Source organism: Patagioenas fasciata, chromosome 5 (assembly GCF_037038585.1).
Source record: "Patagioenas fasciata isolate bPatFas1 chromosome 5, bPatFas1.hap1, whole genome shotgun sequence".
Classification (NCBI taxonomy): Eukaryota; Metazoa; Chordata; class Aves; order Columbiformes; family Columbidae; genus Patagioenas; species Patagioenas fasciata.
The window spans coordinates 18511283-18532972 of record NC_092524.1 but is presented as its reverse complement, the minus strand read 5'-3'; the positions used below and the strand labels follow the sequence as shown (position 1 = coordinate 18532972).

The window sequence follows — 21690 nt, the reverse complement described above, 5'->3', positions numbered from 1 at the left end:
GGGAATGCTTTTTGCTATGTTGCCACTGCTGCTGCGTCCTGATTCTCTGACAGCACTCTGCCACTGTCTCATCAGAACTGGTGAACACTATAGCTGGCTTCCTCCTTTGTCCTTGTCTGGCTTGCTGAGGAAACACCATCACTCACAGTTCAGTTTATTAGCTGTGTCTTTCTCTTTTCATATTCAGTTCAATCAGTTCTCTTGGGGTTATCTCTCTGATAAGATTTTCTCTGCTTCTTGAATGAGGAAGATTGTTCCAACTTTTCCTCTGCTTTAGGAAGAAGCACTTGTACTGCCTTGGCTTCACTCAAAAAATCTTGGGTAGCTTTCTCAAATTCTCCTCCAGAGGTGCTAGCATGATGCAGAGAGGCAGGGCTTTAGTCTTGCCTCAGCCAAAAACATCTTAAATCGTCCAAAAATTATAACCTCTCCCAATGCTTCTAAGGTTATATGAATTATTCAAGAAGATGGATGGGCTATGTACCACATACTGATACAGTAAAACCGCTAATTTACCCTTTACTTCCTCTGTTGCTGTTTGGGCTGAAATCCTGAACATTTTTCAAGATTCACATATACTCTTCTGTACAATACAGGATAACAGGAGAGGCAGGCTATTAAGAAAAGGTCTGAGAAATTAAAAATGTAGAGTTGCTAACAGAACAAAAGAACTGGTTGGCCAGACTTGGGGGCATCTTGGGGGCTGTGGGAGCTGTCTGGAATCAGAGTGCAGGAGGGTGACAGCAACAGTCCTGTGTGTGAAAGACAAACAGCTCAGGTCCAGCAAACAAGTTAATAAGCTTTCCAGTCCTGCATCCTAACAACTGCATGTGGAAGGTTCTTTCAGCTGCCTTTAAAAGGCCTCAGCATCCTGCAATATTGTTAATATTTTTCTCTTCCAATACTGTCATTGAATATGAGAAGGCATCAATTACTGACAAGAGAAATGCTTTTGGTGGTGCTAGCCCAAGAATAAGCCACATGAAATGTAAATAATTTTTAAAATTTCATTGCTTATATCAAGCAGTATCGGAAGTTTTGCTCTTTTACCCTAACTTAACTCTGCATTGTAAAAATTACTACTATTAAGATGTTTGCAGTAAATATTAATCTGGTTTCAGTGACACCCCAAGAACTTGTAAAAGCATATAACAAAGATGGGAGGAAAAGCATTATTTGGAGGATTTATGGGATGTAAACCACATGCTTCTGCTCTTCTTCTTGTAAAATAGGTGTAACAATATATATTATGTCTAGTTCACCTACTCACATTTTTTCAAGATGTTCACAAATTGCATTGTATTCAGAAAAGATGTAAACAAATAATGAGAACTTTGGAAATTTGCATTATGGTGAGAAATTTTAAAAGCTTTATATAACCAGGAGAAAGTGAAGTAGTGATGTGATTGCAGTCCTTAAAAAGAGAGCAGGAAGAGGAAAGGGTTTTGAAAGGAAAGGGCTCTGTAATTGATCCAAGAGCTAAAAAATCAAGATATAGATAGCTGATGGTAGGATGCCATTGCACAGCAGGATGGTAAATTCTTTTTCTCTAAAGTCAAGACAGGGTTTCTTGTCTAAAAGAAATGGTCCTGTTCAGTGACAAGCTTGGGTTTGAGGCAGGACTCAATAGTCTGTGGTCTATGTAGTGCTACAGATGATGCTTGATTGTCATAATGATTCCTTTGGCTGTGAAACCTATTACGGTTTAAAGAGCATCTTACAAGTTTCAGATGAAACTCACGTTAGCAAGGTCTTAGGAGGCCAGAAGGATAATAGGGAAGAGCCATCTCGCAAGCCATGTACTGTCACGTTACATGACTCTCTTTCCTAACACGGCAACTATGAAATTACCATGCGCTGTCTTGACAGCACCGTAGTGCTAAATTCTCCATTCTCCCTGTGCTGGGCACTGAGAAGAAAAGCAAAAAGCCCCCACAGATCCATTTTTACTGCTTTGCATAATAGCTGTTCACACAGATCTTTCAAAACTATTTAGGAATAGAGTATTGCAGTGGTGCAGAGAAGGCAATCCCAGCATGGTTAATTATGTAAAACATTTTGCAGTTGAATAGCGCTATGTAAATGCCAAGTATTATTTTTTGTGTTTGGTAATAATCATTATCCCTTACATCCTTAATCAGTAGAGTGTAATCACTGATAGGAGGATTAGGGCAATATAAGAGACTTTCTGAAAGGAGTCCCAGGCCAGGCTTGCTGTTTGCATTCTGGCTTCCAAAAGACAGCTCTCAAAAAACCCCCACGTTAGAGCTAACCACATTGCTACATAGGACAATGTCTCAGTGCTGACTTTTCTATATGGGGCCAGCAGACATGTCATTAGTTGAGTTATGGGCCATGTCTGTACACGGATGGAAAACAGCAGCCTTAGAATAAAGCATGATGTGAAAAACATGGCAGTAGCAGAAATCATAATGAGTCCTTCTCCCTTGTCCTCTCTGCATTGACATTCTTTCTGTGCAAAAGTGTTTTTCAGAGCTTGAGCAGAAGGATGGCACCATGGTTAAAGTAGTTGGCTCAGGCATGTGGGATCTAAGCTCTGGCATAGTTTTTCATTTCTCCTACTGTTAGCTAAGATGGATACCATCCTTACCCTGAGTTCACAAAGTACAACTGTGTATGGCAACTTTTGCTAAAAAAGGGGGGGAAAATGTTTTTTCCATAAACAGAACCACATTTAGATGGCATTTCATTTCTGTGGGACTGGCTGATCACAAATCAGAGGGGAGTTTTGACTGGGAGTGTGGATCCCAGTGGACACACCGTTACTTATGTGTAGTGATTACTGCGTTTATTCTTTGAGCAAGAAAAGCCTGAGCACTTTTTTTTTTTTTTGGGGGGGGGTGGCTTACCTCTCTGAAGCCTTTGTCCCTTGAGAAATGGTTTTCCTCTCTTTAGCAGAAGCATACAACTCCTAAGTAACTGGGAACAAGGAAGAAACAGGGTCCATCAGGCCCATCTTTAAGGAAGGAGTTGTAGTTTTGGCCCATGACTGATCTGTTCAGATTACTGATAAAGTTGGGTTGAGCTGCACATGCAATGCATGTTAGAGGAGAAGCACTAGACCCGTTGTATTGTAATACAACTTGCAGTTGTATTAAGCCTCTAGGTCAGGTAGCCATTTCAAATTAGAACATTTTGTTGATTTCTTTTTAATACCTTCATCTAACCAAACTTACAGCCTTTCTCAACCATGTTTAAAACCTTAAAAGGATCAGAAACACAAGCTGGTGACTTCGGCATATCATGACTGAAGGTTACAAAAGCGTACAAAGTGATTTTTAAACATTACTAAAATTCTAATAGTTTGGGATGTGATATATTCTGAACTGCGTTACACTCCCTGCTACCTAGGACTGGTTAAAGTTACAGGTGGAGATCATTAGGAAGTAAGAAATAGGCATTAATTTTTAAAATGTTTCTTTATCCCCAACATCTTTGTGATCAATATTTGAACACTTCTCCTTTTAACTAACCAGGCGTGCAGAAAACACATTAGCTTCACTAAAGTGAGCAAACTCAGCTCACTTTTACTGCTGTGTAATGCCTTTCATGTCTATTTAGACCACTGTAACCGAGAACGAAATTTGACCCATCTCCCTCTACTCCAGTTATTAATTCTGTTAGATCAAACCATACTTTAGTATTACTGCTGAAGTAATCCAAACCACCCATTAAATGTGATTTTAGAATGAAACTATCTGATTCACCACTTTTTACAGTGATCGAGGAAAAAGGCATAGAAAAGGCACCCTACCCTGTCCTTAGTTCTCTGTTACATTCACAAAACCAGAAATCCAGGAATTGCTAAAACCTGTCTGCAACAAGGACTGGGTGTCTGTTTGTTTTCATGAACCCTATCACAGCCTGGCTGATTTTGCAGGAATTTGGCAAAGAAAATAAGGCTTACTTAGCCTTCAGTTTGCCTGTAAAATACATACAAGAAGCCAACTCCTGACATTTCTGTTGCACTAAGATAGAAACTTTGTATTTAACATTAATTACCAGCCCTAGATACCCCATACTAGAGCAGCAATTACTTGTTAACACAGAAATAAAACTATTTGCATGCAGCGGTGCATTCCATAAATACAGCACAGAGACCTCAGTGCCGCTCGGTGCTGCGTGGCTGTGAAAAGCGCTCCCCAGCAGCACGACCTCCAGCTGCATGGTCGTGCTGAGCAGCCCCCGCGTGTCCTGAGCTCTAGGGAACTGACAAGCTGCTTCAGAACCCCATGAGTAATCAATAGGGAACTGACTGATGTCTCTTTAACAGAGGAGGGAAAATACGTGTTTTGACATCTTGGGAGACAGAGCCTCCGAAGTGAAACATGTTAACAAACAGTAGTGTATTGTCAGTATCCCTGGAAATGTTCAGCAGCAGGAGCTTAGGTACTCAGAGGCATTTGCAAGCTTTACTTGTTTGAGCAACTCTGCCACACACTGTAAGAGTGTCCCCAGAACTGCTACCCAACTGTCACCTTATGCCATAAGTACCTGCATTTATGCAGGCCAGGCACAGTTGCATCTCATCATGCATGTTCCTTCACAGCTGCAAGCCCTAGAATTAGGTGACCCGAGGTGCCCAAGTCAAGGTGTCTTAAAGTTACTACTATTCAAGACAGCAGTCAGCATTTTCCACAGATTGCCCTCTTTAAAGTGTGTTAGTCTGGGTAACCCAAAATAAGCACTGTGAGTTTGTAATTGTTTCTAAAAAGCCTAAGTGTGTTCTTCCCCATTTAAACTAAGAACATAACTAATCAATTAGGCAACGTTGTCTAGTTTTATCACTTGACTAGTGAAGGGAGCAACACAGGACTGTAAATGTGACCTAAAAATTAATGTGGATGTAGTAAGAATCAAGTCTGCAATTGCTTCATGACATTCAGGCAGTTTAATTTTCTGGCATTGGCAGAACATCAGCCTTTTTGGAAGAGCATGAAGTCTGGTATAACTGGCTACAATAAACTGCTGGTGACAGAAATTATCCTTCATATGACCTGAGCTTTCTCCATCCTCCAACAGTCTCTAACAATCCTTGCTCAGAAACCTTGTAAATTTTAAAAAGAGTACTTTGCTCTCAAATCTAAGCCTAAAAAATCCTCTTATTTTGTTCTTTGTCATCAATATTCCCCTTTCTTCCTGAACAATTCCCTTATCTTCCTCAATAATTTGGCTACCTATCATTCAGCTTCATACACACAGGATAAATTAGTCACTTGTCACATGATCCAAAAATCACTCCCACTCTCTCTTCTCTACTTGGGCCTCCATAATGAGGTCTCTGAATTTGCTGAGCTCTTGGCTTATCTGTCTTTTTGGCTTCTAGCTGGAACCCTTTGTTGAATCTATACTGGTGACCCATTCAGTCTCATGGCTGCTCGTTTCCCTGTTCTTGCCTCTTTGACCAGCTGCCATGGGTCAGTGCCTCTGCTCCCTAGAGATGCCGTTCACCTGACTTGGTCTTCATTGAATGCTGCTCACTCACTCACTTGTGTGCTTTCTGCTGCTGTTAGTACTCTTCTGTGTTCATTCCCTCCTCTCCTTTAGTATTGTGCATCATCAGCTGCTTAATTCCTTCGCTCATTCTTCCTTTGTCTGCCAAAGATACAACATCTCTTCCAGCTATAGTTCCAGACGTTATTTCTTCCAGTCCCAAGATTACTGATCTTCATGCTACTTCATTCTTTTTTACCCTTGATCTTTCTTACCCCTCTCTTCCATTTCTGGGACTGCCTTGTCTGCCAGCAGTGGCAGGCGAGCATCAATATTTAATCCTCTGCTCTTGCACAATACACAGAGGATCTGCATGAGCAGGCAATGTGTGTCCAACTGAGCTTGTCTTTGCAACTGCATCCCTTCCTATTTTGACCTTCTGGCTTACCAGGCTTACTAGTCCCAGCCCTAGATCATGGCCTAGCCACCATCTGCTTCACAGGCTCCATTGGAACACCTGTCCTCCACACTGTCAGCCCTCACTACAAAACCTGTACTTCATCGTCATCTCCTTAGTCTGTCAGACTTGGACACCCTCAGCCATGCAATATTATGGGGACAAGGGGTCTAGTCACAATTTATGCAAACTTGGGTCACTTGTGTTTGGCCAGAACATCACTCAAATGCCTCAGCCCATACTGTTGCACTCTTTACATCACAGATGAGCTGCATTTTCAAGGCTTGCTATTTACAAGCTGTCACTTCTCACTGTCTATCAAGAGCTGTCTCCTGACTCTAATGATGACAGCCTCCAAGACCTTCTTGTCAGCTTTGTAGATAAACCAGCTTTCCTAAAATGCATGCCATGTGTTCCATGCTGCTCCTATCTGCTTTTGGGACCTGTTATGCATGGAGCTCTTGTCTTGTGTGCAGGAACATAGAGGGGGAAAAGTATAGTCACAAACTTTTTTTACTTTCAAGTCAGTTTGTAGCAAATGAAGCCTGTAAACTCACAAATCAAACAGTTGCCAGCTAAGGATTGATTCCTGCCACAGACCAAATCAGAATTCTGAGCAGAACCTTCTGGGGATAGATGTTAGTCTGGGAAAGGTTTTTGACTTTTGCTTGGCAGAAGAAAAACTGTGCTGTGAACGCTGAAACATCTCTATCGTGGACTACGTTCTCTGAGTGCTTGAAGCAACATCTGATGTGTGAGGCAGCATGTGACACCTCTGCCCTCTGTTGGTCTTGGATGGCAGATCCTGTGTGTGCAACAAGACCTGAACACTCAGCCCTCAGAACCCACAGACTATACAACTGTTATATTTATATACATATATATACATAGTTAAAACTCTCCCTCAGGCCAGTGTAACCATCAGGAACTGAATTAGGTCCTTGGTCCTGGGATGCAGATATCTGCATGATCTTGAGTCTATCAGAAGCAAGAGAAATTATCTGTATAGGGATATAAAAAATACAAACTTATATAAAATCACATTAAAAAAAAAAAAAACAAACATCTTGGCAAGTCATTTTGGGGCTAAGTAGGTGGCTGGCATAGCACGGAAAAGGCGTGAAGTACTGCCAATAGCAGAGAGCAGTTACACAGCCCAGTGTCATCTTGTTTTACTCATTAGTGGTAAAGTGTCTAAATACCAACAAATTCTTACCTTTGAGTTAGCATAGGAGTGACAGATGGTGTATACATCTATATGGTAATGAGTCTGAGCTTATTTTGTATCACAGGAATATACCGGTTCTCAGAGGGGGAATATGGTCACAGAGCCATTCCTTGTATTGTTACATACATTCCCTATACCTTTCATCCCAGTACAAAAGTTAAACAACCCTGATTTAGCACTAACATAGTCATTATACACTGTGGAGACACTTAAAGGATGGCATCAGATGATGACATTAAGGAACTGCACCAAAAGGAGGAAATATGTCTTTAACTGACTGACAAAGACTTTCAAAGGTGATTAGTAATTAACAGCTTAGAAAGAAATTTGCCTCATTAACTTCAGTCATGGTTTCAGTAGTGTGCTGTAGAGATCCCAGTATCCTCACCTCCTGAGTGCTGTGACTGTATCTTAAATAATTTTTTTCCTGACAGCAAACGATTGCTATAATCCTGCTTGGTCACATCAACTCTCCAGTTTTTGGCTGGAGTTGTCCTGTTTTAGTTCCTGCAGTGTCCTGCCACTGCAAATAGGTGCCTTTGCTTCTTTTATCAACATTAGCTACATATAAGACCATATTTGAAGACAGAAGAGAGTGGGGGAAACGGTCTATCTGGGTAAAGCTGAGGAAATGTTGTATTTCTTTAAAATCTCTTTAAAATTTCAAGCCTCTGCTGACGTAATCAAAATGCACTGACTGTCCATCTCTGTGCAGAAGTCAGAATGTGCAGAAGTCAGTGACACATCATACTGAAGGTATCATCTCGGTTCTTCTTTATCCAGTTCAGATGCTGTGGAGTCTCCAACTACACAGACTGGTTTGAAGTATACAATACAACCCGGGTTCCAGACTCCTGCTGCTTAGAATTCAGCGAGAACTGCGGACTGCATTCCCCAGGGACCTGGTGGAAAGCGGTGAGTAGCTCCCCAGCAGCAGCTCCGCAGCTGCTCTGCAACCCAGGTAAACGGCAGGCAGCTTGCCATTTGCAGGGCTATACAGATGACAATGTGTGGTGTTCCCCTACTTATCTTTAATCAGAAGGTTTCATAAGGCACATGTTGAGCTGTGGCTTTTGACCTCCAAAGAAACTGCCAAGTTAATTATTTTTACAAGCTGAAGGCTTTTCTTTCAGTGGGCTGTGAGCTGTTTCACGTTGCAGACAAGTACCTGCCAACACTGATCTGGAGCACAGCCTAGGTAGATCTAGCTAGCATCGTCCTTTTTCGTGTCCCACCTACTGGTGTCAGGTAGAGACAAGTATCTTGTCCACACATGTAGCACAAGCCCTGGAGCAGCTGCCACAGTGGCCCAGGCAGTGGTGAGGCAAGAGGACTGTGTGAGCCTGGAGTGCACTGCTCCTGCCAGGAACTCTCATTCAGGGGTTTCCACTGCACAGCAGGAGAGTGAGAACTGTTCCACTGCATTGCCAGCAGCATTTTTTTTTTTTTTTTTTGCAATGAGTTTCTGCACTTGGCTGTAATCAAATTCAAAACTCCATGGGATAATTTCCCTACAATATCTCCATAAGATCTTTCTAGACCATATAGTCTTCTCTGATATTAGCTCGCAATTCTTTGTGCTCATTACAGGTAGTACATATACTCAGGAGGGGTATGGAGTAAGGCCAGCTGATGAAGTGGAAGTATAAAACAGTTTTGATGATTCCAATGGTTTGTGAAGGCAATGAGTAAAACTCTCTTGGCCACTTTCTACTGAGATTTCATGCACATGGATTGGCACTGGGAGAGGCTGAGTTCCAATCAAATGTAGCTCCCTTCTACCTCTCAAGCAGGTCAAAGTCAAATTTTGAATTTGAAGGACTTAAAAGGGTTCTCCTTTATTCAGGGTACCAAGAAGATCAGTGCAGGGTAACACCATGCCTTCTGGTGGGCATTAATATTTTTCCTTGATATTAATACCTATGTGGAAGCCACTAACTGAAGGCTGAATGATTCTTGGTGATGTACATTTACAAGACAGAGGGCACAATTTTTGCACAATGTTACCTTGCAGACATTATTTATTACTTACACATTATTTAAAGAAAGGCCAGTTCCACCCTTCCCAAAACTGGGACAGGAACAGAAGGTTACAGCTACTGCAGAATTTAAAGCAGGAAAAAATAATGGAGGAGTGCACATAGTGCAATTTAAAGTCATAGAAAATGATATAAAATAGGCTGATGTGCATCAGAGTGGCTGAGGAGCTCTCACTGGAACTTTTGGGTTCAATATATATATATGATAATAAAAATTTTCCTAAATTTGGAAAAAGTGAAAGGCTCATTCTGGCATTTTAACTGCTTCTAGTTGTTTTTGAGAGGCCGAAGAGGATGCAAATCCACTGCTTGTTTATTTTTAGTTACTGGCCCATTTTATATGGAGCAGTGCCCATGCAGCACTTTTGAAGTGCACTTTTTTGTGTGTGTCATTACAATTAGTACTCTGCGTTCAAGCGTCAACCCAGAAACACACAGTAGTTGCTCCAATGCTGAAATAATGATAATCCAGGCTACCTAGCAGCTTTGAGCTGGCTCTTTTCTGTCCATCTATTCCCAGGGGAGTAGAGTTGTGTGTTTGTGGCTAATACAATGTTCTGGGGGTTTTTTTCCAGCCTTGCTATGAAACAGTGAAAATATGGCTCCAGGAAAACTTACTAGCAGTGGGAATCTTTGGATTGTGCACAGCTATGGTGCAGGTACAGTTCAATATCAATTTTCAAAACCTAATAACCCCAACAAAGTAAGTAACCACAGATCCAGCTATACTCTAAGTCTTTTTTGATAATTCAAAATTTTGCACCATGTTAGCATAAAACTCTGCAAGATTTGAGTCTTTTATGTTGTTATAGTTAAAAATACTATGTACAAGGTACAGAGTTAGGAATACTGCACACATTTTTCTGGTTTACAGTGCACTGCACCTTACTAAGTGGTTTTTCTAAGGCTTAGATTAGACTCAGGGAGAGGCAGTCCCTGACATCCAAAGCCAGAAGCCTAAACAAGGTAGGGTGAATTGCTTTTAGGGTACGTGTATTTGTCCAGTAATTCCCCAGAAAGGACTATCCATAGCTTCAGTCTTCAACCCCATCCTCAGTCCTAGGCTAAGTTACTAGCTGGAATGTTGTTATCATTACTCAACCTTGCATTGCCTTTTCTATTAATATAGGAAAACTAGGTAGGCAAGACCAGCATGGACTTGCCTACCAGATTTTTACCTGCAGTTATTTGCAGCCTGACTTTGGCCAGAGCAGAATCTGTTGTCAGTGCAGTGTCTCTTGCACACCCGTGTCTTTCATCCGCTTGCCATGACTGTGGCCATAATGTAGCCCAAATGGCACAAACCTTCAGGATGCACAGGTGAAAGCTGGGCTGGAGCTCAGGCTCTTTCAGCCCTCAATTTATGGCCGAAAGTCCTGTTCCTGAATGCAGCGAAGCCAGAACTTTAGTTGCCAGCTCCACCTCTTTTTCACATGCAACATCTAAGGAGGAAGGATGGCATCATTAAGCTAAATAATACCACGTAAATCCAGATGAACCTGTGTTTTGGTGGTTGCTCTTTTGTAGTGTGTGTGGTGGGTTTGTTTGTTTGTTTTGCTTGGTTTTATTTTTGTGGTTTTGTGTTTTGTTTTGTTTGTTTGTTTTAATTTTGCATGGCACACCACTGGCAGCAGCAAGAGAGAGCCTGGGATAAGAATTCCACTCGTATTCCCACTTAATACATGACACAGGAGAAAGAGACGTGCCATTCTGCCTAATTTGACATTAACTCAAATGCCTGACATCTTATAGACCCAAATTCAGTAGAGATTTTGTTTTCTAGTAGAATAAGGGGATACGCTTAGGAAAACAAGCACAATACAATCACATGGCAGAGAAACAATGTAAGACTGTTGTTAATATATTATTACCATATTTTAAGAAACTGCTTTTGAGCCTCTATTCAGCAGTTACAGAGTCTTTAAAAGATACAACAAAAACACAGAAGCCCATGTCAGTCTTTCTTGTAGACCCTAATTATATTTTAGGGTATTTAAGAGACTAGTATCTTTCTGACAGAAATAAATGCCTTGTTTGCATAGGAGAAAACACTTCAGACAATTTTAAAATGCTAATATTCCTAGAAAATGCTGTGAAATACAGAGAAAACCCTTCAGAACACAAAAGATTTTTAGTCTGTCTTGCAGCTGCTATGTGACTCAATCTAATTAAAGATGAAAGTTTTGATGCACTGTCACCTAAAATGAATTGGGCTCCCTCTGTTGTTGCTGTTACAGTGTTGACTGGCCCTAAGCATGAGACAGCTTTTGTTTTTCATGTTAACAATCTTATAGTTGCATCCTGTAGGTATTCTTCTACTAGGAAGTAGAAGTCAGTGTTCAGGGGATACTTCCAAAAGGCATGTGCTTACTATAAAAACAGTTCACTAAAGCCTAGTAATCTTATTTCACTGTGGAAGAATGGGAAATGAAGAAGATAACAGCTTTATAATGTATTTTGAAATTTATTTTTAAAGTATTATATGTGTTATTCACGTACTCCTTCAAAATACTCATTAACTGGAACTACTATTTCTATAAAGAGTAAATTTGAAGTGGTCAAATTAAGTGCTTAAAAGAGAGTTCATACCAAAAATATCTACTTGGTAAACCTTTATTTCAATGACATTTTTACAATGGTGTTGCAAAGGAATAGTATGAATGTACTAAGTGGTTGTTACAAGTGCTACAATAAAAAGGAAAACAAGATTCTCTTCTCCATCCCCTTTTCTGATGAGACAATCTACCAGAGGCAGCACAGCAGGTCCGTAGTTGGGTTGGGGAAAGAACCACCACTTCCCTGCTGCTTCTCTTGAATAGGCTGCGTAGAAAGACACATACATTGTTGATGAGGCATTGATGGTTATGATTAATGCATGGACAGTCTCCAGTGATTCCCCCATAGGGACCCGTGCACACATAGGCTTGGAAAAGTAAAGTACAGTAAAGTAAACTACAGCATCCTCTGGGTCATGGACCAACCCGATTGTCTTTCAAAGCAACAGCTACAGAGGTAACCACAGAGCCCCACAGCTGTGGCTTGCTACTATAAAATATTTCAAGCAAAAGACATCCAAATATTTATTTTCAATATACCTCTTCCAAGTATCTGGTGGTCAGTTTCTGTGGAGAAATCAACTTTCCTGTGCTGTCATTTTTCATTCTGTAAAACAGCAATACAGATAGGACAAAAGGCAGACAAGACATGAGCCAGCAGGAAAAGCAGTATGTGATGTGTCTTCCTGTGTGTGAACAAAACCAGTGTAAGCATGCTTTTCTCTCTCTTTTTTTTTGTTTGTTTCAATAAATTGGGGTGGTTTTTTACTTACTGAAAAATGTTTGTTTGTTTTCTTTTAGATACTCGGACTCACCTTTGCAATGACCATGTACTGTCAGGTAGTCAAGGCAGACACCTATTGTGCATAGATACCATTACCAATCTTTCTGCTCCTCCTCCAAAGGACACAGGAGAAGTCTCCTTCATGCTCATTCGTCTGGCCTTTTTTTTTGACCCCCGCCCCCCGCCTTTGTACTATAAACTGTGTATAATGCTATCTTTCTGAAGATTTTGTGAATCACACTTTACTGAAGGAGGAAGAAAAGAAAAAGCCAGTACTTGAACTGGCAGAGGTAAGAAGCAGCCTTGTCTTTAAACAGAAGAAACCTCCAGAGAGCAATGGCTCCTTCTATGGCCTGTGGCAAGGCAGAGGAGGCTGCTTCTGAGGGGCTCATCTGCAAACCGATGGTAGGAAAAGATTGCACTGAGGCAACCTCTGCAAAACCTGTGAGGTTGTCTCCTCACGTTTCACAGTCTGGAAGAGAGGGAGTAGAAAAGGAGTGTTCTTCAGTGTGGAAAGAAGGTACAGAGTAGCTAGCACTGAATGCAATTGTAATTTTACTACAGTTTGCACACAGCTAAAATGTCAAGATCAAGCAGTCCTGCCTCCAAGTGTCTCAACATAATTTTGTAGCCAGGAGAGGATCATCTTCAGAAATGTTATTTTAAAGGAGTATTTTTGATCTGATGCACTGCAAAGTCAGGCTTTTAATCAGAATCTGCACAGTGAGATCTGGCTGTAAAGAGAAAACAACATTGGACATTGTCTCACTTATTAATTGCCAGCGGAATATAGATGGTTGACTGTATATGTAATATATATTACATTCATATACACATACTGTTCTGAAAGGAGGTGAAAATACCCAGCATCTAACCTCAGAAAGAGGGAACCTTTCTATCCTATTTTACATTCCAACTGAAATAACTGAGTATTATTTCTTGTAGGAAGCAGTATCACTTATACCTCTGGGAAACAAGTAATTACTTTCAGCTGTATCTTCATTTCAGTAAACAACTTGTGAGTGGGCTCTCTCTGTCATTCGACTATGGCTTTATTTTTTATCATCCCTGTTTCAAGTTAGTCAGCCAAAAAATATCACTCGTTTCCACATTTGAAGGTCTGTACAAAGCTGTCAGCTTCTCCTTCCCTGAATGTCACCATTTCATTAATTTACTTTGGGTATCATCATATGCAGGCATGATAGAGTTTGTCTTGCTGAGGAAAAATCTTTTGCACATTGTTCATTTTTCTGAGAGTTAACACTTAAATATGTTTTTATGCTTAGCTTTTTTTGTTTTTTCCAACTACACGCTTACAACAGCCAAGACACATCAGTCTGCTAGAACCGGAGTCACCTCTCAGTTCTGTTTTTCAGACCCGTCTCCCTCTGCATGGCTGTTGGCTAGAATATGCCCCACATTTTCTGGAATTTTCAGAAATCAAAGTCATAACTTTCCTGAACCAGAAAACACACACCAGTTGTCTGACTTCCTCACCCTGCACTGGTAACTGGAGTAATTTATGTAGTACCCTTCTGTGCACACTTTCTAGTGATGGCACTAAAAATCAGATGTTTCCAGTTGTTCAAACAATTCCCCATCGGCAAGCAGCCTCAAATAACGCGCACACATGCCAGGGAGGAGCTGAAGCGCTCCAGGGAGAGGACACATCAGGGAACAGGCAAACAGAGCAATGCAGCTGGGCTGCTCCCTGCAGCCTGCCTCTGAGACTTCTCAGCCATGGACAGTAGGCCGCAGAGAGCTGCAATGCCCTGTTTTCCCAGAAAGCTCAGCGCAGCTGTTCCAGGCAAAAAAAAGTTACCTGGTACCTTTAGTGCTTACAACAGCAAGTCTCAGCTATGAGACTTGTCACCATTTTGCTTACTTTGATTTAAAGGCAATTTCCAGCAGTAAAGCTGGACTCACAGGCCCACAGCCTTTGAACAATCTCCTTAACACCTGTAAGTAACCATTTCTGAACCTGCACCATTGACAAATACTACTCTCACTGCTTAGGTTTTGGGCTTTTTTTCCATCTTTGCTGATTGCCTGCAGTCTTCTCACCCTCAGGCTACTCCATGTTTTGTGGGGAAGTGCTTAGAGCAGTCTGGTATGTGAAAGAGCAAGTTTCTTTTAAAGTCTTACCCCCACTTTTATGCACCAGCCACTGTAGCATGGGGCATTTAGCTGTGAAGGCTAAGTTGAAAGTAACGTTAATACTTGTGTGCATTTTATGTGGCTTCCTAATCACTCACTATCACAGCAACCTCAGCACAACTTAAGGATTTTACTACCATGCTAACAAGCTTTGACAAATGTTAACAGACCCCGACCCAAGAGAGGTTAAACTGAGTAGCCCACACATGGGCACACTGTACCCCAAGGAAGAGACCAACTCCTGGTGTTACAATCACCAGTCTCAATGCTCTCTGCTTCCTGAGCCCAGGCTGACCTGCCAACAGTCCTGCTCTTCAAAAGATGGTGTAAGTTCCTTCCCTCTCTCCTCTCTGTCACTTTCTTTCCTGCCTAGATGCAATTACAGGTTAGATTCACCATTAGTTCCTGCCGTGGTTTATAGTTTGTACATACAGGTGCTCCTGCTGACAGCTCAGAGTTTCCACTGCTGAAAAGCAGCATAACAGAGTGATGAATACATTAATAAAACACTGATTTTTAAGAAAGATAAAAGGTAGACAAGTCTATTTGTAGTGATCGCTGCCATTAAAAATTAACAGAGAGACAGCAGACTGATGATGGCTCAGCTGATAAGAGCAAACCATTGTGTGACAGAGCTCCCGCAGATGGCAACTCTCATCAGTTTCCCTGGCGGTGGTGTAGAGAGAAGAGAGATCACAAACGTGTGAGCATCCCAGGAATATGCACTGAGCTCTTAGAGAAGAATGCTAGACTTCAGCTAAACATACAGAACAAATGAAATGAGAGACAGAGACTGAAGACAAGTCACACTTCAAGAGTTCCCTCTAATCATTTTTGACCATTTAGGTGTCTTTACAACAAGATAAACTGCCTCGGTTTTCAAAAACATGTATCTACAGGCAGTATAAGCAATACTCACTTTGTAAATCCCAGTCACTGCAACAAAAACGTACGGCACTAACTGCTGAAAACAAAGCAAAACAACAACAACAAAAAAACACAACTACCAGACAACACATTGCTGCTAATAATTCTTTTTTTTAAACACTATCCTTACACTGCCAACTGAGATGCTACTGCAACTTGTTTATAATTTGAACTGGACTGTTTCCTATATTTGATGTTATTAACTCTCTTCACACAGGCCAGACAGATGTTACTGTGCTTAAAGCATTACCAGCACAATCCAATTTCAAACCTCTGAACACACCGCATATAACAAGCCTCAGACTTATCATATTTTCTTCTTGAAAGCATTGCATCTGTTCTCTGCTGACAAGGTTAGAAAAATCTTGTGATATGTAACAGCAACAATCTTTTTTTAAAAATCAAAAAGATAGTTCCATATTATGCATAAAAATTCACATTGAACTGGTTGGTTATAACTACCCTGTAGAATAACACACATGTAAAAGGCTGCTTATATCGTACACGTGCAGAGCAACACAGTCATTCCGATTGCTTCCATTAGTGTTTTGTCACTTTTAGTAAAGTCTTCTATATTACTTTCACTTCTTATTTTTAAACATGAAGGAAGACTCTATACATTTAAATTGAAGACAGAACCAAAGGCAATTGAAGGAGAGCACTCCTAATTTATACTCATTGCTCTTTCTGCTTAATAACAAGATGTGAAAGCACAGAGCACGAGGCTTGACCTACTGAACTTAGCAACACCAGAATTTAGCTTTTAGATTGAGTCCAGTATAGTTCTAGTTTTTCATCTTCACAATTATAACAATATATATACATATGTATACTTAATAGAATATGGTTATTCTCCTGTACAGTAACTGTCAGTAGCAACCAAATCTTATTGCTTGTACAACAGAATTATTTAGCTCCACATTGTATAGTCCACAATCACTGAAATACACTCCAGTTTCTGTTCTATGAATATTTCTTTTGTTCCCCCCCCCTCAAATAATATAAACTTGTAAAGATTTATTCTTCCATTCAATAATTACCATTTGAAGGCAGTATTGTATGTTTTACAATATGGAGAGGAAGGAACTGCACAACGGCTGTATTTTATCTTGCATCAGCAATATGGCTGCTACGTGAATCCTCCCATGCCCCTCATTCCTCACAAACTAATTAGGAACTTGGTTACGTGTTTCAGTGCGTGTGGCTCCTGGCTGCCTCTGCCCCCATTCGTAAATGGGGCAGGAGGTTGTTAGTGTGGAGAAAGTTGAAGCCATTCACTCACCCCTCAGCTTCATTGTTGTGCTAGAAATGTGGCACCAGAGGTAAGCAACAGGAACCAGCAGCTGGCTGTGACATTTCTTTTAAAACCAGATTCTTCATTAACTTTGTTTGCAAGGACTCGTGCTGAGTGTGAATGATCTTCACATGTACAGAGTTAGACAATTCACAGTAAGAAAACAAGTCAGGACTTGCCATGGGAAATTTTGTTTGGATTCCTTTGTGAATGCTAGATTGTCACTGGCATCTGACCACAGTAGGCAGGTCTCCTCAGTTCTTTGGATTTTTGTCGCTGCAACTACAGTGATACATTTTTGTGCATTCATATAAGAACAAAATATAAAATATACATTTTTATTTTTAAAAAGTTATTAAATATTCTTTAAAGTTTACAACAGAATGTCTTTTGTATTCTTTATAGTCAACTACACTACAAGCTATAGAGTGAGTATATACATGCCCAAAGATGTGTGTGCACAAGTGCACACACAGTATACAGAATGAAAAAAAGATGATACATATTTTTTGTCCTTTTTCATTACCTATCTTTGATTTGAGCTATCCTTCCTTATATATATATTTTTTATTATTGTTAAGTCGCTAACCCATTCCCAAGTAAATTTATAACCTTTTCTGTTTCCTCTTAAGGGCAACCTGAAATTACGTGATAGCGGATAACAATTAAGATAATACTAGGGGATGAGGTTTACAGTGTAACAAAATACTCAGACCCAAACTCAATTATCTTCTGTTTAGAACTTGTCTGTTACTGTTAATTTTGAAACAAATGGACCTCTCTTTTTCTGAGGTAGTTGCTTAAATTCAGAAATTACATAGAAAAACTTAGAAAATTAGCACCAAACTCTGTTAAACAGGAACAACTATGAATTAACACTGCCTTTTTCAATACAATTTATTGTACCCTCCAGGTCAAACAGCTTCACAAGTGAAACTGCTCTAAACTGGGTGCATTTTGAACAAAACCACAGGCATAGTATTGAAAGTGCAGGGGTAGATGTGATGTGAAAGTGGAGACCCAGACGTTTTAGAGGTTGTTGCAGGAAACCTCACAAAGGATAACCCAAACCATTGGTGGAAGTTCCTTACAACTTCCTCAGTTCAGTAGGCACATTTTTATATTCCTTGAATTTTCTTCATCCTGTTAAGTGTACCACTAGCTGGTCTCATTAACCACATCTACGTTTAATCCCTTTCTGACTTTGTGAAACTTTCCACTTCAGTCTCAGATTGTAGCAGTGAATGTCACAATTTCATCATGCCATGTACATGTAGAAGAACCCTTCTTACATGGATTTTAATGCTGCTTTTCAATTTCCTTTATGCACCATTGAATCAATACTTCAAGAATGCTAACTTAATGATTCGTACAGAAATATATGGGCACAGAGCAGCTGTATTACCTTTATGGTCCAATTTGTCTTTCCACTAAAGCTTAAACCTGGGTAATAGAGTACACTATTGATTTTCAACATCCCATTGTTTTAAAAAATTAAGCTCAGTATACCTTCCCCCAGCAGCTATCCTAGTTCAGTTTTCTTTGCTTTCTGAACTACATGTTGGCATGTACAGAGGTGTTTCTATTTTAATTAACAACTATCCTACTATTTTAGCTGATGTCCTGCGTTTTTGTCAAATGTACTTAACACAACCTGAGAATATCAGGCTTAGGTGATTATATTAGCTGTGTAATACAAAGCATTTTCTGCCTGCATGGCATTTATTTTCAAAGAGACTTAAGGGTAGCCTATGAAACTTCATCCAAAGCTTTGTTTTGACACATCAGAAGTGCAAAATACAGAGCCAAATATTTCTTACCTTCCCATATGTTAAAAACCCCAACAGATAATCATTAACAACTCACCTAGTGAGTGCAATTTGAAAGGCCATTCTTCTGAAATCCCCGCAGTTGCCTATGTAGGTCATTTGACCCTAGGCCTTGCTTTCTGACCCTTCCCTCAGTAAAACTGTTTCCCCATAGAAACACTGTATGTTATTCTGTTCACTAGAAATCACAGGTTTGTTGACCTGTAAGAACAGCTTAGTTTACACTCCCTGCAACAGCCAGAAAGCATTCACTACCAAACCCACACCAGTGCATATTAGAGAGCTATTAATATAAACTGGTTTCTCAAACAACTCCCTGGTATCTTTTATGCAGAAGTTGTTTAGGCAGAATATTTTGTTACTACAAAATAACTTAACAGAGACTTCCCGGTAATTGTGGTTATGAGAATAACTTGAAAGTACGGGATCCTTATCCACTGTAAACCTCCCCTTACATTCCCATGGCACTGCTCTTACAGAATGTGGTTCAAATCACAGCCAAGGAAATAAAATATAAGTGTATATAACTAAATCTATATAAAACAAAGTACAGCATAAAACCCCAGCTGTTAATGTGTATTATGTGTTTATTTTTCCATATGGACACCGCCAAGAGTTTCAGGTATAAAGCATTCATACTGAAGACATGACAAACTACTGTAGTAATAAAGGGATTTCAGGATCTGGTTTGTGAAAGTCTACTCAGATGCAACTCATCATCTCCCGCCTCCACAAATACATTTCCTTTGCTGTAAAGCTTAAGCCCATCACTGCTCCAGCCCTTCCACCTTTGCCATACCATTTACACTTGCTGTTCCGCACACAGGGATACCTGGTTAATCAAGGTCCCAGTCTGCCAAATGCAGAGGGGATTCAGCTATTTGTATCGTGTAACTCAAGGACAGGCATCCTACATGGCTTTACAAGTTCAGTTTTGACATTGAGTTAGGAAACCATAGTCTCTATATAGCACAGAAAAGGGAGTACTGTAACCAAGTAGTTCATGTCAGCCTAGTTATGGACCTGACTAGTGGCTAACCCAGAATTGCTCTCAGTGTCCTCAGTTCCCCAATGCAAACCTGCAAATGGCTGGATGAGCACAGGTACCCAGCCGAACAGTCAGTAGTTGTTTAGTGTTCCCCAGAGAAACAAAGGCTGTGAGGATTAGGTTTTTTTTTTTTTCTTTTAACCCAGTTTACCTTGGAAACTCAGTGTTATTGCATCATCCACAGATGCTATCAACCAATTCTGATACTGTATCTCAGCTTGGGTAGTAAGCACCCAGAATACTGAGCTGAAAAATGCTTCAGACTAGACACGTTGCCATTGCTGTTCTTTGAAATGCTCACATGCATCCATGCACTACTGAGGTGACCAGAGCAGCATATGCGTCCCTCACATTTTGTGCTGTGGCAGCCTGTCCAAGACAACTTCTACAAAAAAAAAAAAGGAATTGAACCCTTCCCCACCCAGGGAGTTAAAGCTGTTCACAGACTCAGTTCTCAATGCACAAGTATTCCAGGAGAAGAGCACTTCCCCATGGTGCTGCTTGAGTGCTTAGTTGGAACACCTTGTCTCACTCTATCACCCTATACCAAATAAAGTCACTAACAGCTTCTTTGTAATCCTCAGAGCACCACACAGATCTCCTTCCCCAGCAATGACCACTGTCTTTGCACCTGTATTAACTTCATTTGAAAGTCACGTTGGAATTCGTTGAATAAGGAGGCTGCATTGAGCTACAAGAGAAACTATTTGGGAAAAATGTTCACGCTGTGAGCTCAGCTGCAGGAACTGGACACACAAGAATGTTAGAAAAAGAAACAGGAATATTTCCTCCTAGAAGCGAGAGGTGCTTTTGACTATTCTTCTGGTGAGCAGCTAAGTTATGTTACTTGGTCTCTCAAAATAAAGATGCCTTGAAATCTTGTGGTTGAAAATACTCCTGCTTTTGGGGAAAGAACAGAAATTGTGAACTCAGACCCGTGAACAACTGAAGGAATTATGGATTTGCAAATGCAAGAAAGTACCCAGACTGAAGTAATGTGTCATATAATTATCAACTCACTTTCCCTAAACAAAATAACTCACCAGCTTGGAAGTACAGCTTGTTGTCATGGAACTTGCTTGATATTTGGTGCTAATAAAAATTGAAGTTTTAAATCTCCTTCCTGTGAAGTCCATGCATTAGAGTTCTTCCCTGTTAAACACCTTATTCCTAACTGTGCACCACAGCTAGGTACCCTGACACAATACAATCTTCATTATCAAAAGGTCATTTGAATTAAGCGCTAACAAGTTTAAAAGAATTCTCACATGGAAAACTGGCACAATTAAAAGCCTGCTGCAACTCACAATCTTGATGGAATGAAGCATTAATGTATGCTAAAAAACCAGGTACATAGGTCCTTCGAAGAACTAGAATATACCAATACAAGCAATTTTTGCTGTGGATGACACAGTACTCAAATTTATCCAAAATTCTGCACCAGGAAAGGCAAGGAAGGGAAACCAAAAGTGAAAGGTATGGAAAAACACAGATGAAAAGTATGGGAGAAGGTTGGAAACAGACACTAGACCTGGGCAGACAGCACTTGGCACCTGAGCAGTATCCCTTGAAATACATGGTCAGCTCATTCACAACAGACGCAGCGCAGTGTGTATGAAGTCCCTCGGGTCCTCCTAGTCCCTGTGATTTAGCAGATTTGGAGGGTTTGAGTCTTGTGTAGGTAGTGGTTCTCTCAGTTCTGGGACTGAAGTAGTCCTTCTCTATAGCATGCTGTGATTCAGATCTGTATGACAAAAGCTATGATGCTCTACTGGTACTGCAGCCAGGGGCAATCAGTCCATCCCTCTGATAGTCTTCATCTTACCACCCCCTTAGGTAACTTCCTAGCAGGGGCACTGCAGCCAATACCATCACCAGGAGCAGGGGTGAACTCATGTACCCCATACAGCATACACAA

The 21690-nt window shown here is 40.6% G+C and overlaps 2 protein-coding genes across 16 annotated transcripts in view; one reads left to right on the top strand and one right to left on the bottom strand.

Annotated features, from left to right (window-relative positions):
- TSPAN4 (tetraspanin 4) overlaps window positions 1-20891 on the top strand; it is a 443521-nt gene extending 422630 nt beyond the window's left edge. For 14 of the 15 annotated variants that reach the window (XM_071809021.1, XM_065839654.2, XM_065839656.1 and 11 more), the window contains 3 exons: window positions 7923-8054; window positions 9754-9837; window positions 12535-20891. In XM_071809021.1, coding sequence (XP_071665122.1) covers window positions 7923-8054; window positions 9754-9837; window positions 12535-12603 — 285 coding nt within the window. In that variant the 3' untranslated portion in view covers window positions 12604-20891. The remainder of the gene's footprint in view (window positions 1-7922; window positions 8055-9753; window positions 9838-12534) is intronic. The other variant, XM_071809022.1, reaches the window with a different exon arrangement.
- Window positions 11841-21690, bottom strand: part of CHID1 (chitinase domain containing 1) — a 132634-nt gene continuing 122784 nt past the window's right edge. The window contains exons 13-14 of the transcript XR_010651445.2: window positions 12274-12340; window positions 11841-11998 (exon numbers count right to left, since the gene is read on the bottom strand). The gene's annotated coding sequence lies outside the window, so the exon portion shown is untranslated. The remainder of the gene's footprint in view (window positions 11999-12273; window positions 12341-21690) is intronic.